Genomic DNA, 15,046 nt, shown 5'->3' on the forward strand with positions numbered 1-15,046 from the left:
AAACTTAGAATTGATTCACTTGCCTGCCTAAACTCTCAAAGCATCTCCACTTTCTGTCCTTTTCTAAGCCTGATTCTCCAGCTTCCTGTTACCTCTGTGAGTTAAACACTAGCCTGCCAATAAAATCTTTTTTGGGTAAAGTTAGCCAGAATTGATTCCTAAGACTAGCAATCAAAGAACCTGCACTGGCAATATCAGGAAAAAAAAAAATGACACAGTCTTGTAAAGCTAAAGTGAGTGATTCATTCCTTGGATAAATGTGTATTACGCAGGGCCAGGACTAGGATGAAGCAAAGTGAGGCACCCAGGGTACAGATTTAAGGCTTTCATCTTCAGTGTTGTGTGAGTGCAAGATTGACTCTAACAGCCCTCTCTACTATCAAAGTTAATAATAAAAGGAACGGAGAAGATCATTTCTCTTTCCATAAGAGTATGAAGTGAGTGTCCCAAGTAGGCAGGTAGCATTTGGTGCCTTCTGTGCTGTGGCCCTGTCCCCTAGCACATCATCATCATCATCACAAGGTCAAGGCTGGGGCCAGCCAGTGAGAAGGAGAAAGAGTAACTCCTGCCAGAGCCTTAGCAATGTTAGTTATGGCTAAGCCTCAACCTCCCCAAGCCTCACTTTATTCACCTGTAAAATAGGACTAACAAACAAAAATCATATTTAATTCCAAGATGTTTTGAGCATCAAAGGAAACAACATATGTAAAACTGCTTTGCAGACTGCGCAGTGCCCTATGTCATTACATCGTCTCTTTGCTGAGTATCAGTTTCTTTATCTGTAAACGGACAACTGAATACGCACCTCCCAGGATTGTTGTAAGAATCTGCTAGACGAACGATTAAAGTATAAACTTTGGAATCCAACAGGCATAGGTTGGCATCTTGCTCTGCCCCTCACCAGCTGTAAGATCTCGGACCTTCTCTGCGCCTCAGTTTCCTCATCTGCAGCGAAGGGATCACGATGCTCCCTCCACCACAGGGCTGCTATAAGCATGAAGAGAGACAGCAGGAGTGAGTCCTTGGCGCGGTGCCTGGCCTTGTTCCGATCCGCAGGTGCAGTGACGAATGCCACCTCCCACGGATCCCTTCCAACAGCACAGCTGAGTTGTACCCTTCTGCCTCTGCTCAGCGCCCACGGTCAGCCCTGGGTGCCGGTATAATTAGCTCCAACTCGGTGGTGAGCAGCGCGGCTGCTCACAGCCTCTGACACGACTGTCACCTCCCACTCAGTTCCCCAAACCACAGCTATCCCCACTGTTGAGTGTGCGGTTAAGTGCCCGCTGGGCACAGGGCGGAGTGCCACCAGAGGCCCGCTGAGAGCTCACAACCTATGATTTGACACAGGGAACAAAAGCCTTTTCCTTCACTCTAGGACTGCATACCAAAAAGAAAAAAAAAAGTTTAGGGGAAAAAGAAAGCTGCCTCTTGGGTTTGTTGGGAAATTTCGTTCCTTCAGACCCTGTAGCCCGCAGGGGAAAGGCGTCCTGTTTCTTTAAGAGGCCTCCACTGGGGGGCGGGGACGGCCGGCGTTTTTCCCCTCTACCGGCAGCTGTGCCCGCCCCTGCTTGAGTGACAGACAAGCAACCCAATTGAAGAAAGAGAGTTCAGCGTGACGGCGAGTCGGAGCAATAGGAGCCCGGCCCGGCCTGTGCGGGGCGGGGTCCCAAGAAGGCGGGGCGGGCGGAGGCTGGAGGAGCAGCCGAGGGGAGACCCAGGACCGGGAGCTGGGCCTAGGTCCGCGCCCTGGTGAGTGAGGGGTGCGCTGGGGGATGGGGCGCGGCAGGCGGTGGAGAGGGGCCTGGCCTGAAAGACGCAGGGAAGAGAGGCCGGGCCGAGCGTTGCGGCCTGCGTCTGCCCGGGTGGCTGAGGGGCTGAGAGGGCGGGCCTGGGCTGGACCGCGCCGGTTCGTCAGGTCAGTGAGGGGTGGCGGCCCCGGCCGGGGCCTTAGGAAGGGAGGCGAGACCGGGTCCTGGACCCAGAAGGGGCGTCGCGTGGCGGAAGAGGGCGGGCCAGGCAGTCAGGCGCGGGGGCTGGGCCGGGCAGCGGTCGGAGGGAGAAGGAGGGAGGCGTTGGGTGGGAAGATCGGGGAAGGAGGGCAAGGAGAGGGTCTGGAAGAAGCCGGAGAGCGCTCGGGGCGGACCCGCACGACTTGAAAGCCCGGGGTCATACTCGACCTGGACTCCGCTGCCCGCGTCCACCAGTTCGCCCTGTGGATCCTGCCGGCTCAGTAGCCCCCCCAGTGCATGTACTTTCCACCTCCTGCGCTCACTCGCTTCAGTTCAGGCCCCTCTCGCTTCCTGCCTGGACAGTTGCAGTGTCCTAAGTGGTCTGGCCGCAGGCACAGGGGCCCCTCTCCTGTCGGCCTCTCACCGTGCCCAGAGAAACCTTTCCTTTTTTTTTTGGAAACCTTTTTGAGACGGAGTCTCGCTCTGCCACCCAGGCTGGAGTGCAATGGCGCGATCTCGGCTCACTGCAACCTCCGCCTCCCAGGTTCCAGCTATTCTCCTGCCTCAGCCTCCCAAGTAGCTCGGATTACGGGCGCCTACCACCACGCCCAGCTAATTTTTGTATTTTTGATAGAGACGAGGTTTCACCGTGTTAGGCTGGTCTCGAACTCCTGACCTCAAGTGATCCGCCCGTCTCGGCCTCCCAGAGTGCTGGGATTACAGGCGTGAGCCACCGCGCCCAGCCGAGAAATGCAGAGCAAATCTGGATACTTAAGGCCTGAAAGTGGCCCGGCGTCCCACCCCTTTGTAGGGTCAGATCCAGAACCTCACCCAGGCCCTTGGTATCTGGTCCCGCTGACCTCTCCCGTCTGTCTATTCGTCCGTCCGCTTGCTCAGTGCTCTCCACACACTGGCCTCTTTCTGTTCCTTCTACATCGCAAGCTCCTGCCTTCCTTGGGGCCTTTTGTTGAGTATTCTTCCTCCCTGGTCTGCTCTTCCTCCCCCGGCTTAGTCTTGTAAACTCTTCTTCATCCTTCAAATCTCCACTTAAGCATCACTTCTGCAGGGAAGGCATCCCTGTCCCTGACTCTTGGACCAGTACCCCACTTTATCACCCTGGGTACTTGTCCTTAGCAACACTTGTACAACTGCAGTTTTACATTTATTTACAAAAGTGTTGATATTTCTCTGCCCATGCCACCAGATTGTAAGGTCCACGAAAAAGATAGTGTCTGGTTTTGCTTCATGTTGTATCTCTAGCATCTCACACAGGGCCAGGCACTATAAATATTTACCAAATAAATAAAGGCAGGGTTTGAATTTGGCAAGAGGAAGGGAATGTGAATGGTGGTCACCGATGTCCTACCTGTAGGGGAATGAAACTGACAATTGGAATGCTTTTTGTGTGCCAGGCCCTATGCTAGAGTGATGCTGCTGTCTAATAGAAATGTAATGTGAGTTATAGATATAATTTTAAATTTTATAGTAGCCACATTAAAAAATGAAACAGCTGAAATTATTTTAGTAATATATTTAACACAATATATTCCAAAATTATATTATAACATAATCAATATAAAATTATTAATGGGATATTTTATGTTCTTGGTTTTTGTACTGTTTTTGAAACCTGGTTTGTATTTTACACTGAGGGCAGCCTGTGCCACTTTTCAAGTGCATAGAAGCCACCTATGGCCAGGGATTGTGGTATTGGGCTGTACAGTGTCACACACTTTATATACCCTCTAGCGTATTCTGAGATAACTATTGTTATCTGCACTTTACTGCTATCAATAGTGAAGTTTCTAAAAGAGGTTGCCTGCCAGGGATGATTCTAGAGTTTGTAAGTGGAGGAGGTGGGATTAGGACCTCTATCTGTTATCTTCCATCTGGTCTTTCTGTATACCTCATGCTTACTCTAGGGAGGTGCAAAGGAAGTTTGAGGGTACAGGAAGTAGGGACCAAACTTCTTTAAAAACTTCAGTGTACAGCATATTCTAGCTTGTTCTGTGCTGAGATAATGTGTCCAGATGTAGCAGTATCACCTGCCAAGGTGGCTCAGCAAAAAGCATATTTGGTGCAGTTGAAGAAAACCCTGCAAGGCAAGTCCTTCTTTGACCATCACCACACCTCGGCCCAGCCTGGACTAAGTCTGGTCCCAGGACCTGGACAGAAAAACATACATACCATGCAGCATCTCAGAGGTGCTGGGAATACTAGGCTTGAGTTTACAGCCTGGCTTCTTTCTCTTTTTTTTTTTTTTTTTTTTTGAGACGGAGTTTCACTCTTGTTGCCCAGGCTGGAGTGCAGTGGTGCCATCTCGGCTCACTGCAACCTCCACCTCCCGAGTTCAAGTGATTCTTGTGCCTCATCCTCCTGAGTAGCTGGGATTACAGGCATACGCCACCATGCCCGGCTGATTTTTGTATTTTTAGTAGAGACAAGGTTTCACCATTTTGGCCAGACTGGTATTGAACTCCTGATCTCAAGTGACCCACCCAACTCGGCCTCCCAAAGTTCTGAGATTACAGGCATGAGCCAGCACACCCGGCCTACAGCCCCAGTTCAGCAATTGTTCACTGAGTATCCACCATGTGACCAGCACTGTTCTAGGCCATTTTTGGTGATTGGGCGGTGTATGTCATAGCCTTCATCTTCAGGATGCTTCAGGTATACTTGGAAAGACAAGACTGGATCACATAAAATGACTAGATGGCATGCAAGGCATCATGTGGTGTAATGAAGAGCCAGAATCAGTATGGGCTAGAGGCTGCAAAGGGGCTGTCTTGGCCCAGCTGCCTGATGTGTTTTTAAAAATGTTGGATTTAAACTCCTCTAGGCAAGGTGGTACTTTGCAGTGTTACAGACCCTACGTGGAGGCTGCTTGGTTTATTTACTTACCTGCTTGGCTGCCTAAGATATTTGAATTTTTAACCCTATTAGGCATGCTATGCTGGTTTACTGTGAGTCACTAGAAAATATTTGTTAAGCACTTATTATTTGCCAGGCATTGCATTGGCTGCTGCTTCGGAACTGATCATAACATTTTCCAAAGTTCTTCCACTGGGAAACAGTAATAATAATAGTGGAACACCAACAAATGCTTTGCCTTTTGTATTGACTTTCCTCCTGGACTGCCTTCACATATGCTCTCTCATTGTGTCAACAATACACAATATACCTGCCTAGCAGGTAGGGCTTTCTGTGTTGGGGAAACGTGGTTTCAGAGCTTTTGCAGTTTCTTCAGGTTCACACAGTTAGAAATCTGCTATTATGCTTAGTGCTTTATTATCCCACTTGATGCTCACAACAGCTTTACAGGGTAGGGTTGATGCTAATCCCCATTTTATAGGTAAGGAAATTGTTAGTGCTAGGATCCAAGTTCAGGCCTTTCCCACTCCAGAACACAGCTCCTAACTGTTAAGCTACACTGCCTCACTAGAAGGCCAGAGTTGGAAGAGAGCTCAAAAACATCTAGTCCAGACCCCCTGTAGATCAGGACCTGAGGTCCAGAAAGGCTTGTGCTTGTGGCAAAGCTGTGCTGCAGGAGGAGGACTAAACCAGAAGTGGAGGACCTAGGCCTTCTTTTGTCCCTAACTGGTGGCATGGCCTTGCCAGCTTCTCTGGACTTCAGTTCCCTTATTTATATAATGAAAGGGCTTGGCCTGATTTTACGCTAAGAACAATGCTGTGCTGTTATGGTCGGTATTGAAGGAGTTCACAGCCTGAGGTTTTAGTCATAACCCAGGACTCCTCCCAACACACCACACTCTCTCCCTACCCAAGGTCCATCTCCTTGTGTAGCCACCGTTTTCTGAAGTTTAATTCTGAAGTTCATCTGTATTTTCCATCTCAGTTTCTGTTTCCTCTCATTTCCAAAAACCGAGGCAAGTGGTTTGTAAACACTGACTTTCTGTAAATTCATCTCCTCAGTCATTGTAGTTAGGGATTTGGAAAGTTCTAGGCAATTTCTTTTAAAGGCATTTAGTTAGGTCTGGAAGCACCCTGGAGGGAGTTTTCCTGTAGAATTCTATGGACACAGCTATGTGGCAGGCAGTGTGCTGCAAACTGGGGGAAGAATAGATGGGGGAATAGACTCAGGCTTCTTGAGTCCTTGCCCTCAGGTTGTCAACTTTCCTGGAGCTGGGGGTCGACCTGGCCACCTGTTAACATCATCTAGAGTTTATAAATGACCTGGGGTGTGCATTCACAGCCAGAGTTGAGAACCACTGTTTCTCGGACTTTATCTGATCTAGAGCCTACGTCAGGCTTGAACCCACGCCCAGGATCTTGTGTGAAGACAGATTCTGATTGGGTGGGTCTAGGCTGGAGAGGTGCTTCCCCATTACTACAGGCTCCCAGGGATACTGCCGCTGCTGGTGTGCACATCACACCTATGGTAGCCAGGGAAGAGACTGCACATAGAGAATTGTAAATCAGTAGGATCATGAAGGTATGTATAAAAGACTGGGATCACAGATGAGGCTGCAATTAAATTTCCCTGAGGTAAGAGGATTAGGAAAGCCACATAGAAGAGTGATTATCTTAGCTGGGCCTTGAAGGTTGAGTAGAAGTTTGCCAGCTGGACAAGGAAGAGGAAATAATAGCACAAGCAAACATACAGACTCAGAAGAGCATGGTTTTTCAGGGAACAGGTGGTCTGGCGAGAACATGGCATCTGCAAAAGTGAGTCTGAAAGCCAGTTCCACCACAGAGCCACGGTGGAACTGGAGTAAGTTGAATGCTCTGCTAAGGAGCTTACTTAAGCACTATTCTTTAAGTATAGGAACACTACAGAAGGTGTCTATGCAGGATAAGAGAAAACCCAGGCCGTTCTCACAGCAGGAATCAAGATGAAGAAACCCAAACAGTTCCCCTGCCCCCATACCCCTTCTCACCACACTTTTCCCTCTATGTAAGTTTGTGGCTTTTAACCGTGTTTGAATGAGTCCTGTGTCTAACACACTTCAACAAAGGGGACACTTCAGCTGCTGTTAGTACGGTGGTCCTTCCCAGGGTTTCCAGCAGTAAACATAAGAACCTTAATCTCTGCCAGTCAAATCCTCCCTTTTCTGTACTTCAGAGTCTCATCCTCATTCAGTGGACTGAACTAAGGGAAATTAAGTCACTTCTCAGATGAGAAGATTGCAGAGGGGGAAGCCTTTATAGAGATTGTGTTCTCGATTAGAAAGAGGGCGTGACTCCAACTTGCCTTCCTGATGAGGTTGCATTCTGTTGCAGGAAACATAAACCAAACTTAACCCATGCCTCCTTCACCAAATCAAAAGCAAAATAACTGAACAAAAAGCACACATCCATTCTTATCCTTAAACGAATAGGGGAAAGGAGGGGAACTGGAAACCTGGCATTCTTCATCCCAAATTCCTTACTAATAGGAGGGGATCATCTTTCACTTCCTTCCTTAAGATGGGTTTTCCAACCCTGCTGTCAGAATCCAGCTCTGTGAAGCAGCAGTCACTGCATGGGTGATTGATAAGCTCCATGGGGCTTCTGTAACAGTGCTGATTTTATAATCACACCTTCTAGAAGCCACTTAGAGACTGCTCCATTGGAGACACTAATGTTCCTATTTTTCTCTACTTTTCCCAGCTCTATGTTTGAAAACCTGGCCTTTCATTCTTATGACTTACAGTAAAATTGTCTTCAGGTCAGTGTGTGCCTATCTCTTGTTTTATAGCATTTTGAGTTTTCCAAATCATCCTTATAACTGTAATGCTTAAAGAGGAGTGGAAGGGAGAAGGGTGGAGAGTTGTTTAATCCGGAAGGGGCCCTCTGGGCCTGGATGTGGAACTACAGGTCCCTCATGCTGGTGGTTTGCAATTGAGCTACAGTACTGCTGAGTGGCGGAGCAAGAGGCTATTTATAACCCTGAGAATTTTGCAATGTTATTGAATTCCTTTGACCTAATTTCCACTTCCTTTCTAGAATGAAAATGAAGGGAGTAAGCAAACACGTGCTGGAAGGGTTCCCTATAAGGAGATCCTTTATCCTGGGAATATTATCTGGAGAACAGAATTATTTCTAGTCTCCTATCTCCTGATGTTTCTTTTCCATAGGGAGAAAAGCAGAGGGATGTTTTCCTCTTTCTTTTAACTAGAGTTAGGGGTGCTAGCCCTGATTTTTCAGTAAGACTTATTCTGATGTTTGATATGAAAACAACAGTTTTTTATTTTATTTTTATTTTTTAATAGAGACAGGATCTCACTCTGTCACTCAGGCTAGAGTTCAGTGACATGATCATAGTTCACTGCAGCCTCAAACTCCTGGACTCAAGCAACTCTCCTGCCTCAGCCTCCTACAGGCACATGCCACCATGCCCAGCTAATTTTTTATTTTTGGTAGAGACAGGTCTTGAACTCCTGGCCTGAAGTGATCCTCCTGCCTTGACCTCCCAAAGCATTGGGATTACAGGTGTGAGCCACTGCGCCCAGCCAAAACAAACTGTTAAACAATGGAAATACTTTGTAGTTAAGGGGTATTGGGACACAGAGGGAACACCAGACAACCTGCACAGTTCATGTCTGTCTGTCCGTTCGGAGCCAGCCTGGTTCACAGGAGTGGAAGAAGTCAGAGCCATTGGGTTTAAGCAGACACAGGTGCTTACTGAGCCTTCACTGGACACCAAGTGCTGTGCTAGGTTATGAGACTGCAGAGTTATACCTGTCCTGGAGGAGGAGCTAGTGGAGATATGTAAATATGTAACTGTAATAGAGTATGACAAAATCATACTCATTAATGGAAGTATGAACAGGATGCTATGAGAACACAGAGGCCCCTATCTTATTTACTTTTGCCAGGGAAAGTAGAGAAAGCTAAGACTAGTACAAGGAGGAGGTAATATCTGAACTAGGCTTTGATGCTTGAATAGGAGCTCTTCTGACAATCAGTAGGAGGAAGAGAATGTGCAGAAGTACAGAGGAATTGAAAGAACATGGCCTGCCTTATAGAAATAGCAGGTAGTCCAGGGAAGAGTGGTTGACTGTAAAGGACCAAATAGCACATGAGGGAGTGTGGCCCACCTGTAGACAGTGGAGTGCTGTCTTCTGTTACAATGATGAGTTCTTGTTGTGAAGGTTTCTGAGCCTCAGTGTGCTCTGGTTTCAGATACACAAACCAGAAATCTCCACAAAGCACCTGCTGCAGGTCAGTGCAGAGCCACCTGCTTTCTCATGGCTTTCCAGCAACACCAGACAACCTGGGATCAAATTCTAGCTGTGCCACTTGCTAGCTGTGTGACACTGAGCCTTCTACTTAACTCTTCTGTGCCTCCATTTTCTTATCTCTAAAGTGGGGATAATAACATACCACACAGCATTACTGTGTGGATTAAATGAATTAATATATGTAAAGCCTTAAAATAGTGCCTTAGCATTATGTAATTGCTAGCTAATGTCATCATCTCTAAGGAAGTATTAGGTAGAGGGATGAGAACTAGCTTTAGAGTCCTAAGACCTAAGCTTGAGACCCAGTTCTGATGTGTTGGGTTGATTTATTGTTTTATTTCTTATCCCTCCCTTCCTTTTTTTTCTTCCTTCCTTCTTTTGGGAGGGAGATGGAGAACAAGTTTGTCAATCCATTTGAACTTTAGTTGCCTTACCTGTAAGATAGGAATGTTTTTTCAGAGTTCTTATGAGCATCAACTATAATAATGATATAGAAGTGAGCAATCAACTATAAAGAGGCTACCTGGGCTGGCAGTGGCTCACCCCTGTAATCCCAGCACTTTGGGAGGCTGAGGCGGGTGGATCACCTGAGGTCAGGAGTTCAAGACCAGCCTGGCCAACATGGTGAAACCCCGTCTCTACTAAAAATACAAAAATTAGCTGGGCATGGTAGTGAGTGTAATCCCAGCTACTCGGGAGGCTGAGGCAGGAGAATCGCTTGAACCCAGGAGGCAGAGGTTGGAGTGAGTCGAAATCACACCATGCACTTCAGCCTGGGTGACAAGAGCAAGACTCCATCTTAAAAATAAATAAATAAATAAATAAATAGGCTACCTGTACGTTACTATTAGATATATGATTACTATGAAGTTACCATATAACCGATCTGTTTCAAACAAATCAGACTTATCTAGTGGGTAAGAGCAAACCAGAGCAAACCCATGGGTTTTGCTCTCGTTAATTCAGCCATTGTTAATTAAGTGCTTACCCAGTACCATCATCGTATGCCAGTGATGCTGCTGTCTGCTCGGACCTCCATTTTAGAGTTCCTGCAGAGCTTGGGGGCAGTTTTGGTCTTAGGCTTATTAGTTGCAATGAGTAGAAATATAGACTAGCTTAATTTATAGGAGTTTTATTGGCAGGATACAGGTGGACTTTCAGGTACCCCAAGCATAGAAAGTATAGCCACGTAATCTGGAAAGTTAGCAGGTAATGGCTTTTCCCATCTCTTTCTGATTTCTGGCCTCAGCTCATTTAGATATTTCTGGATTCCTCCTGCAGAATAACTTCCTCTGAAAGGCTCTTGGTTTTTTATTCTCCATATCTTTGGCTCATGCGAATCTTTGGCTTGCCATGGTATTCACTCTGAAGCTTACTATGATCTTACTTCTCCAGGGCCATTATCACCCAGTTCCCTTAGTCTGTGTCTTTTGTATGTATGTATGTATGTATGTATGTATGTATGTATGTATGTATTTATTTGTGATGGAGTCTCATTCCATCGCCCAGGCTGGAGTGTAATGGTGCAATCTATGCTCACTGCAACCTCCACCTCCCAGGTTCAAGCGATCCTCCCTGCCTCAGCCTCCCAAATAGTTGGGATTACAGGTGCCTGCCACCACGCCCGGCTACTTTTTGTATTTTTACTAGAGACGGGGTTTTGCCATGTTGGCCAGGCTGGTCTCAAACTCCTGACCTCAGGTGATCCACCCGCCTCGGCCTCCCAAAGTGCTGGGATTACAGACATGCGCCACCACGCCCATGTGGTGTCTGTGTCTTTTGGCCAGTCTGTGTCTTTTAAATTCAAGAGAAAGAATTGGAATAGTTTAGCTAAAGTTGGGTATTCACTTTGGTCCCATCAGCTATGGCAGGGTTGTGGAGAGTGTCCACAGTTCAGAGAGGCTGCCTGGGCTTTCTGGGAAGGACAGAGTCACTGAGAATGGGGGCTTATTAATATCTTTCAAATAGTTTGGTGGTTGCAAATCTCCATGCTTTAAAATGTGTATGAATTTTTGAACAGCCGAGAATCATTCAGGGCTAACTTTAATGAAGAGAGTCAATCTAGGATATGTCATATGGGGTCAACAGAAAATAATAGCTATAACCTAATGAGCTTTAGCTTATTTATCTCCAAAGATGGTGTTCGGAAAGGAGTTAAAAATCATGTGGTTTGTTTCTTAGCAGCATCATCGAAATTAAGGAAGCGTGTAACTTCATTTGGTAAGGACTTTAAAATGGGCATCCTCACTTGGATTTTTTAAATTCCACTTACAAATCATGGACTTTTAGACTTAGAAGGCACCTGAGACATGCTTTAGTTCTACACTCACATCTTTCAATAGAAGAAAGCTGAGATTTTGTTAAAGGGGCATGGGGTATACATTGTGAAAGACCTAGGATTGGGTTCTGAGGCCTTTGGCTATAAATCCAGTCACTTTTTTCAGCAGGGACAATTATTCCAGCCCAGTGCTCTTTCTGTTGTACCTTTTGTGCCTGCTTATTTTAAAAATAAGAAGAAGCCAAACTAAACAAATGATCTAAAAAGTCATATTGTATAGTTCCATTTATATGAAGTACAAAAACAGGCAAAACTCATGGATGATGATAAGAAGTCAGAAATTCCCCTTTAAAGGACTGGAAGGATTGACGGGAAGAGGAAGTATGAAGTAATTTTCTAGGGTGATGAAAATGTTCAGTGTCTTGTTTTGAGTGGTGGTTACAAGGAGATGCATGTGTATATTTATATGATGTATATTTATATATACAAACATATGTACCTTTAGCCCTCTGAATTTTATTGTATGTAAATTATCCCTCAGTTTTTAAAATTGACCTCACAGCCGTGCAGTCCTGTCTACTAATTGCAGGAGCTTTGCCGATAAGGATAAGGATGCATCTCGAGGCATCCAGAGATTGATGGCGCCACCCCTGGAATGAGAGGTCCCTGCCTTCCTGTAACTGGAGCAGAGCATTTTCCCCAGAAATTGTGCAGATAGGGCCAGTTTCTTTTCTGAGGTTTGTTGTGTGTCTAGGCACATAAAAATTACATGTGAAAAATTCTGCCATGAGCTGCAGAAGTTACGGAACCTTTCGGGGCCGTGAGACCAACCCACTTCAATCCCTTTAGGCCGTGTTTAATTGCAGTGGACAGAAGTTGAGGCTGGCTCAGAGGAAAAGGGGGAAGCATTGGCCGAAGCCAGTCCAAGTTCTGTCCCCCCATTATGACTTACTAGCTGGGTGACCTTGGGCACTTAACAAAACACTGAGCTCTAGTTGTGCCATCTTCCAATGGAGGTGATAATCCTCTTCTGCCTAATCCATGGGGCTGCTGGGAGGACACAATAAAATAAATGAAAGCACTTGGAAAGCTAGTTCCTTTACATTGTCATGGTCTGGAAATGTTGGCTTTTTATGACAGCAGACTTCTGAAGCATCCCATCCTGACTAGGAAATGGTCATGAAAGCATCCCTCTTTCTGAGGCCGGTGGGCTTGTCAGGAACAGGACTTTTACTCCTTTTTATCAAAGAGGTTTATACTTACCAGGCTGTGAGGACTGACATCTGTGTTTGGGCTGAAAAATTGATAGCATACATGCATAATAACCTCGCGACAGTTATGCTTTGTACGCCAGGAGAGGCAGGTGGTCCCCATTAGCGAGGCATGAATTGTGGGTGAATGGCTAAACCTGGAGGATGCAGAAAGGTCTTTTTCATTAAGAGAGAGGCCTCTCCTGAACCTGTAGGCAAGGAGTATAAATATACATTGAAATAATCCATCAGCCAAGTGACTTTCCTTCGTCAGACCTTGGAGAGAGAATGCTTTAGTTACTGCTTGGAATACCAGTAAGCTATCAGAGTTGCCTAGGATACCAGTCACATGGGCCCATCTTCCAGACTTGCTCAAGATGATTTATTTTCCTTTATTTTGGAGAGAAGTGGGGGAGGGGGTCAGAGGTACTTGCAAAGCCTTGTCCTTGTAAGAGGGGCCCTTATGTGAGGATATGCTTACCTCCCTCCACTTGAGTTGTCAGCCGCCCTTGCCCTTGGCAATAGGGACAAAAATAGCATTTCCTGTCCCAGTTCTCTTCCCCATTTTCTGATGTCGTCCCACACAGAGGAGGCTTTGCATTGTGTCCTTTGAGGGGAAAGGAGTGGCATCGATGAGTGTGGGGGAAGCAAGAGAGCATGAGGCTGGGCCCCGCTGACGCTGGGATCTTCCTAGGGTGACTGCAGAAAGAAGTAGCCTGGCTCCTCCAGCTAACCACTCAACCAAGAAAGGCTGTCTATTCTTATCTGTCTCGGAGCATATGCTTCTCTCCTCCCAAGGTCTCAAGACAGAAATTTGCAGTAAATACGTTCTTCTAGCACTGAGTCCTCTTGACTCTTAAACTGAAGCGCCACACTGGCACATCCTGCTGCTGGCTGATCTATGGATGATAGATTGTTTGTCCCATTTCTTCTTGCTGATAAAATCTCAAGAAACAAAACCCCAAGGAGAGGTTATGGTATGATCTAGAAAAATTCAAACCAAGTAGTTTCATGTGTTACTTTATGCAGTGTCTGTCTTCAGACTCTTCAAAACATGTAACAAGAGTGAAAAATGAAGAAATACTCTGACTTTTTCTACCTTTCTGATTCTTTCTCCCCAGGCAGCTGTGTCTGTTTTTGTCTCACAGAATTAGAGCCCATTGGGAACGATGCCACCACCATCAGACATTGTCAAAGTGGCCATTGAGTGGCCAGGTGCTAACGCCCAGCTCCTTGAAATCGACCAGGTACGCTCCTGAAGTGAGAAGCAGTGGTTCAAGGAAAGGCACCTGGGGAGCGCATGGCAGAGGACATCTTGAGGGATGGGGACCACTGGCAATCAAGAATAAGAACCAGCAACAGGAAGGCTAAGCTTTGGGCCTGTCCTACCCTAGGGAAGGTCGGTCACCATGGCTTGGGAGAGGCTTCCTCTTCAACAAAAGCTATTAGGAAAGAAGTTCATTCTCATGCCCCAGCTTGACCCTACTTGGCAGCCCTCTTGTCAGAACCTTGGCATGAGTAGGATGTTGCTGCTGTTGAAGGCTTTCTCTCTCTTTCTTTCAGAAACGGCCCCTGGCATCCATTATCAAGGAAGTTTGTGATGGGTAGGTTGAAATGACCTCGTTTTCGACAGTGGCAGCTCCGACTGAAGGAGCACTGCCACACCTCGAGGGGAGTTCTGGGAAGGATCTCCAGTTAGGCAGGTCCCCAGCATGGGTGTCTTGGGAATCATTGTCTTGGGAAGGAAGTACAGTTGACAACAATACCCCTAAGACGTTTATACTTCTTAATTTTTTCCTTAAAGTCTAGCATTGCTCTGCTTGAGGTCCTGGTAGGATCTGAGACCCCTCCTCAGTTCTGCACACCTCCTTTTGTGGTGCTCATCTTTACAAAAGGCTGAGGCCATGATTTTTTCAACGTGACAACCTAAAGCTTTGTTTTTTCCCACTGTATTCCAAATAGGCCACCCAATCCCTTGAGCAACTCTATTGAAAATTATTTATGAGCAGCTTCTGGACAAGAGAGTGGCCAAGTGGGATATACTGTTTTTCTCTTGCATAGGTGGTCGTTGCCAAACCCAGAGTATTATACCCTCCGTTACGCAGATGGTCCTCAGCTGTACATCACCGAACAGGTTAGTACAGGGAGAGGCAAAATCACTATGGGCCTTGCTTGGAAGTAAACGACCCAAGGAGACACACTATTTATCTTCACTCAGCATCCAGGTAGCTTTCATGTGTTGGGTAAAGAGTCACTCTCTGGACAGACTGGGAAGCACCAGCCCTTGTTCCTCCCTAGTGGCTGGAAAAAGGTGACTTTTACTTCGTGAGGGCCCAGGGTGCTAGAAGAGGATCTTAGAAGCTCTTTGCCAAGGAACAAGCAGGA

The 15,046-nt window shown here is 46.5% G+C and overlaps 1 protein-coding gene across 3 annotated transcripts in view; it reads left to right on the forward strand.

The window, feature by feature from the left end:
* ELMO2 (engulfment and cell motility 2) overlaps positions 1 to 15,046 on the forward strand; it is a 67,894-nt gene that overhangs the window by 24,915 nt on the left and 27,933 nt on the right. For 2 of the 3 annotated variants that reach the window (XM_050806460.1, XM_050806462.1), the window contains exons 1-4: positions 1,040 to 1,749; positions 13,783 to 13,908; positions 14,225 to 14,265; positions 14,723 to 14,795. In XM_050806460.1, coding sequence (XP_050662417.1) covers positions 13,831 to 13,908; positions 14,225 to 14,265; positions 14,723 to 14,795 — 192 coding nt within the window. In that variant the 5' untranslated portion in view covers positions 1,040 to 1,749; positions 13,783 to 13,830. Of the gene's footprint in view, positions 1 to 1,039; positions 1,750 to 13,782; positions 13,909 to 14,224; positions 14,266 to 14,722; positions 14,796 to 15,046 lie in introns of those variants that run through there. The other variant, XM_050806461.1, reaches the window with a different exon arrangement.

The sequence above is a fragment of the Macaca thibetana genome, chromosome 10, assembly GCF_024542745.1.
Source record: "Macaca thibetana thibetana isolate TM-01 chromosome 10, ASM2454274v1, whole genome shotgun sequence".
Classification (NCBI taxonomy): Eukaryota; Metazoa; Chordata; class Mammalia; order Primates; family Cercopithecidae; genus Macaca; species Macaca thibetana.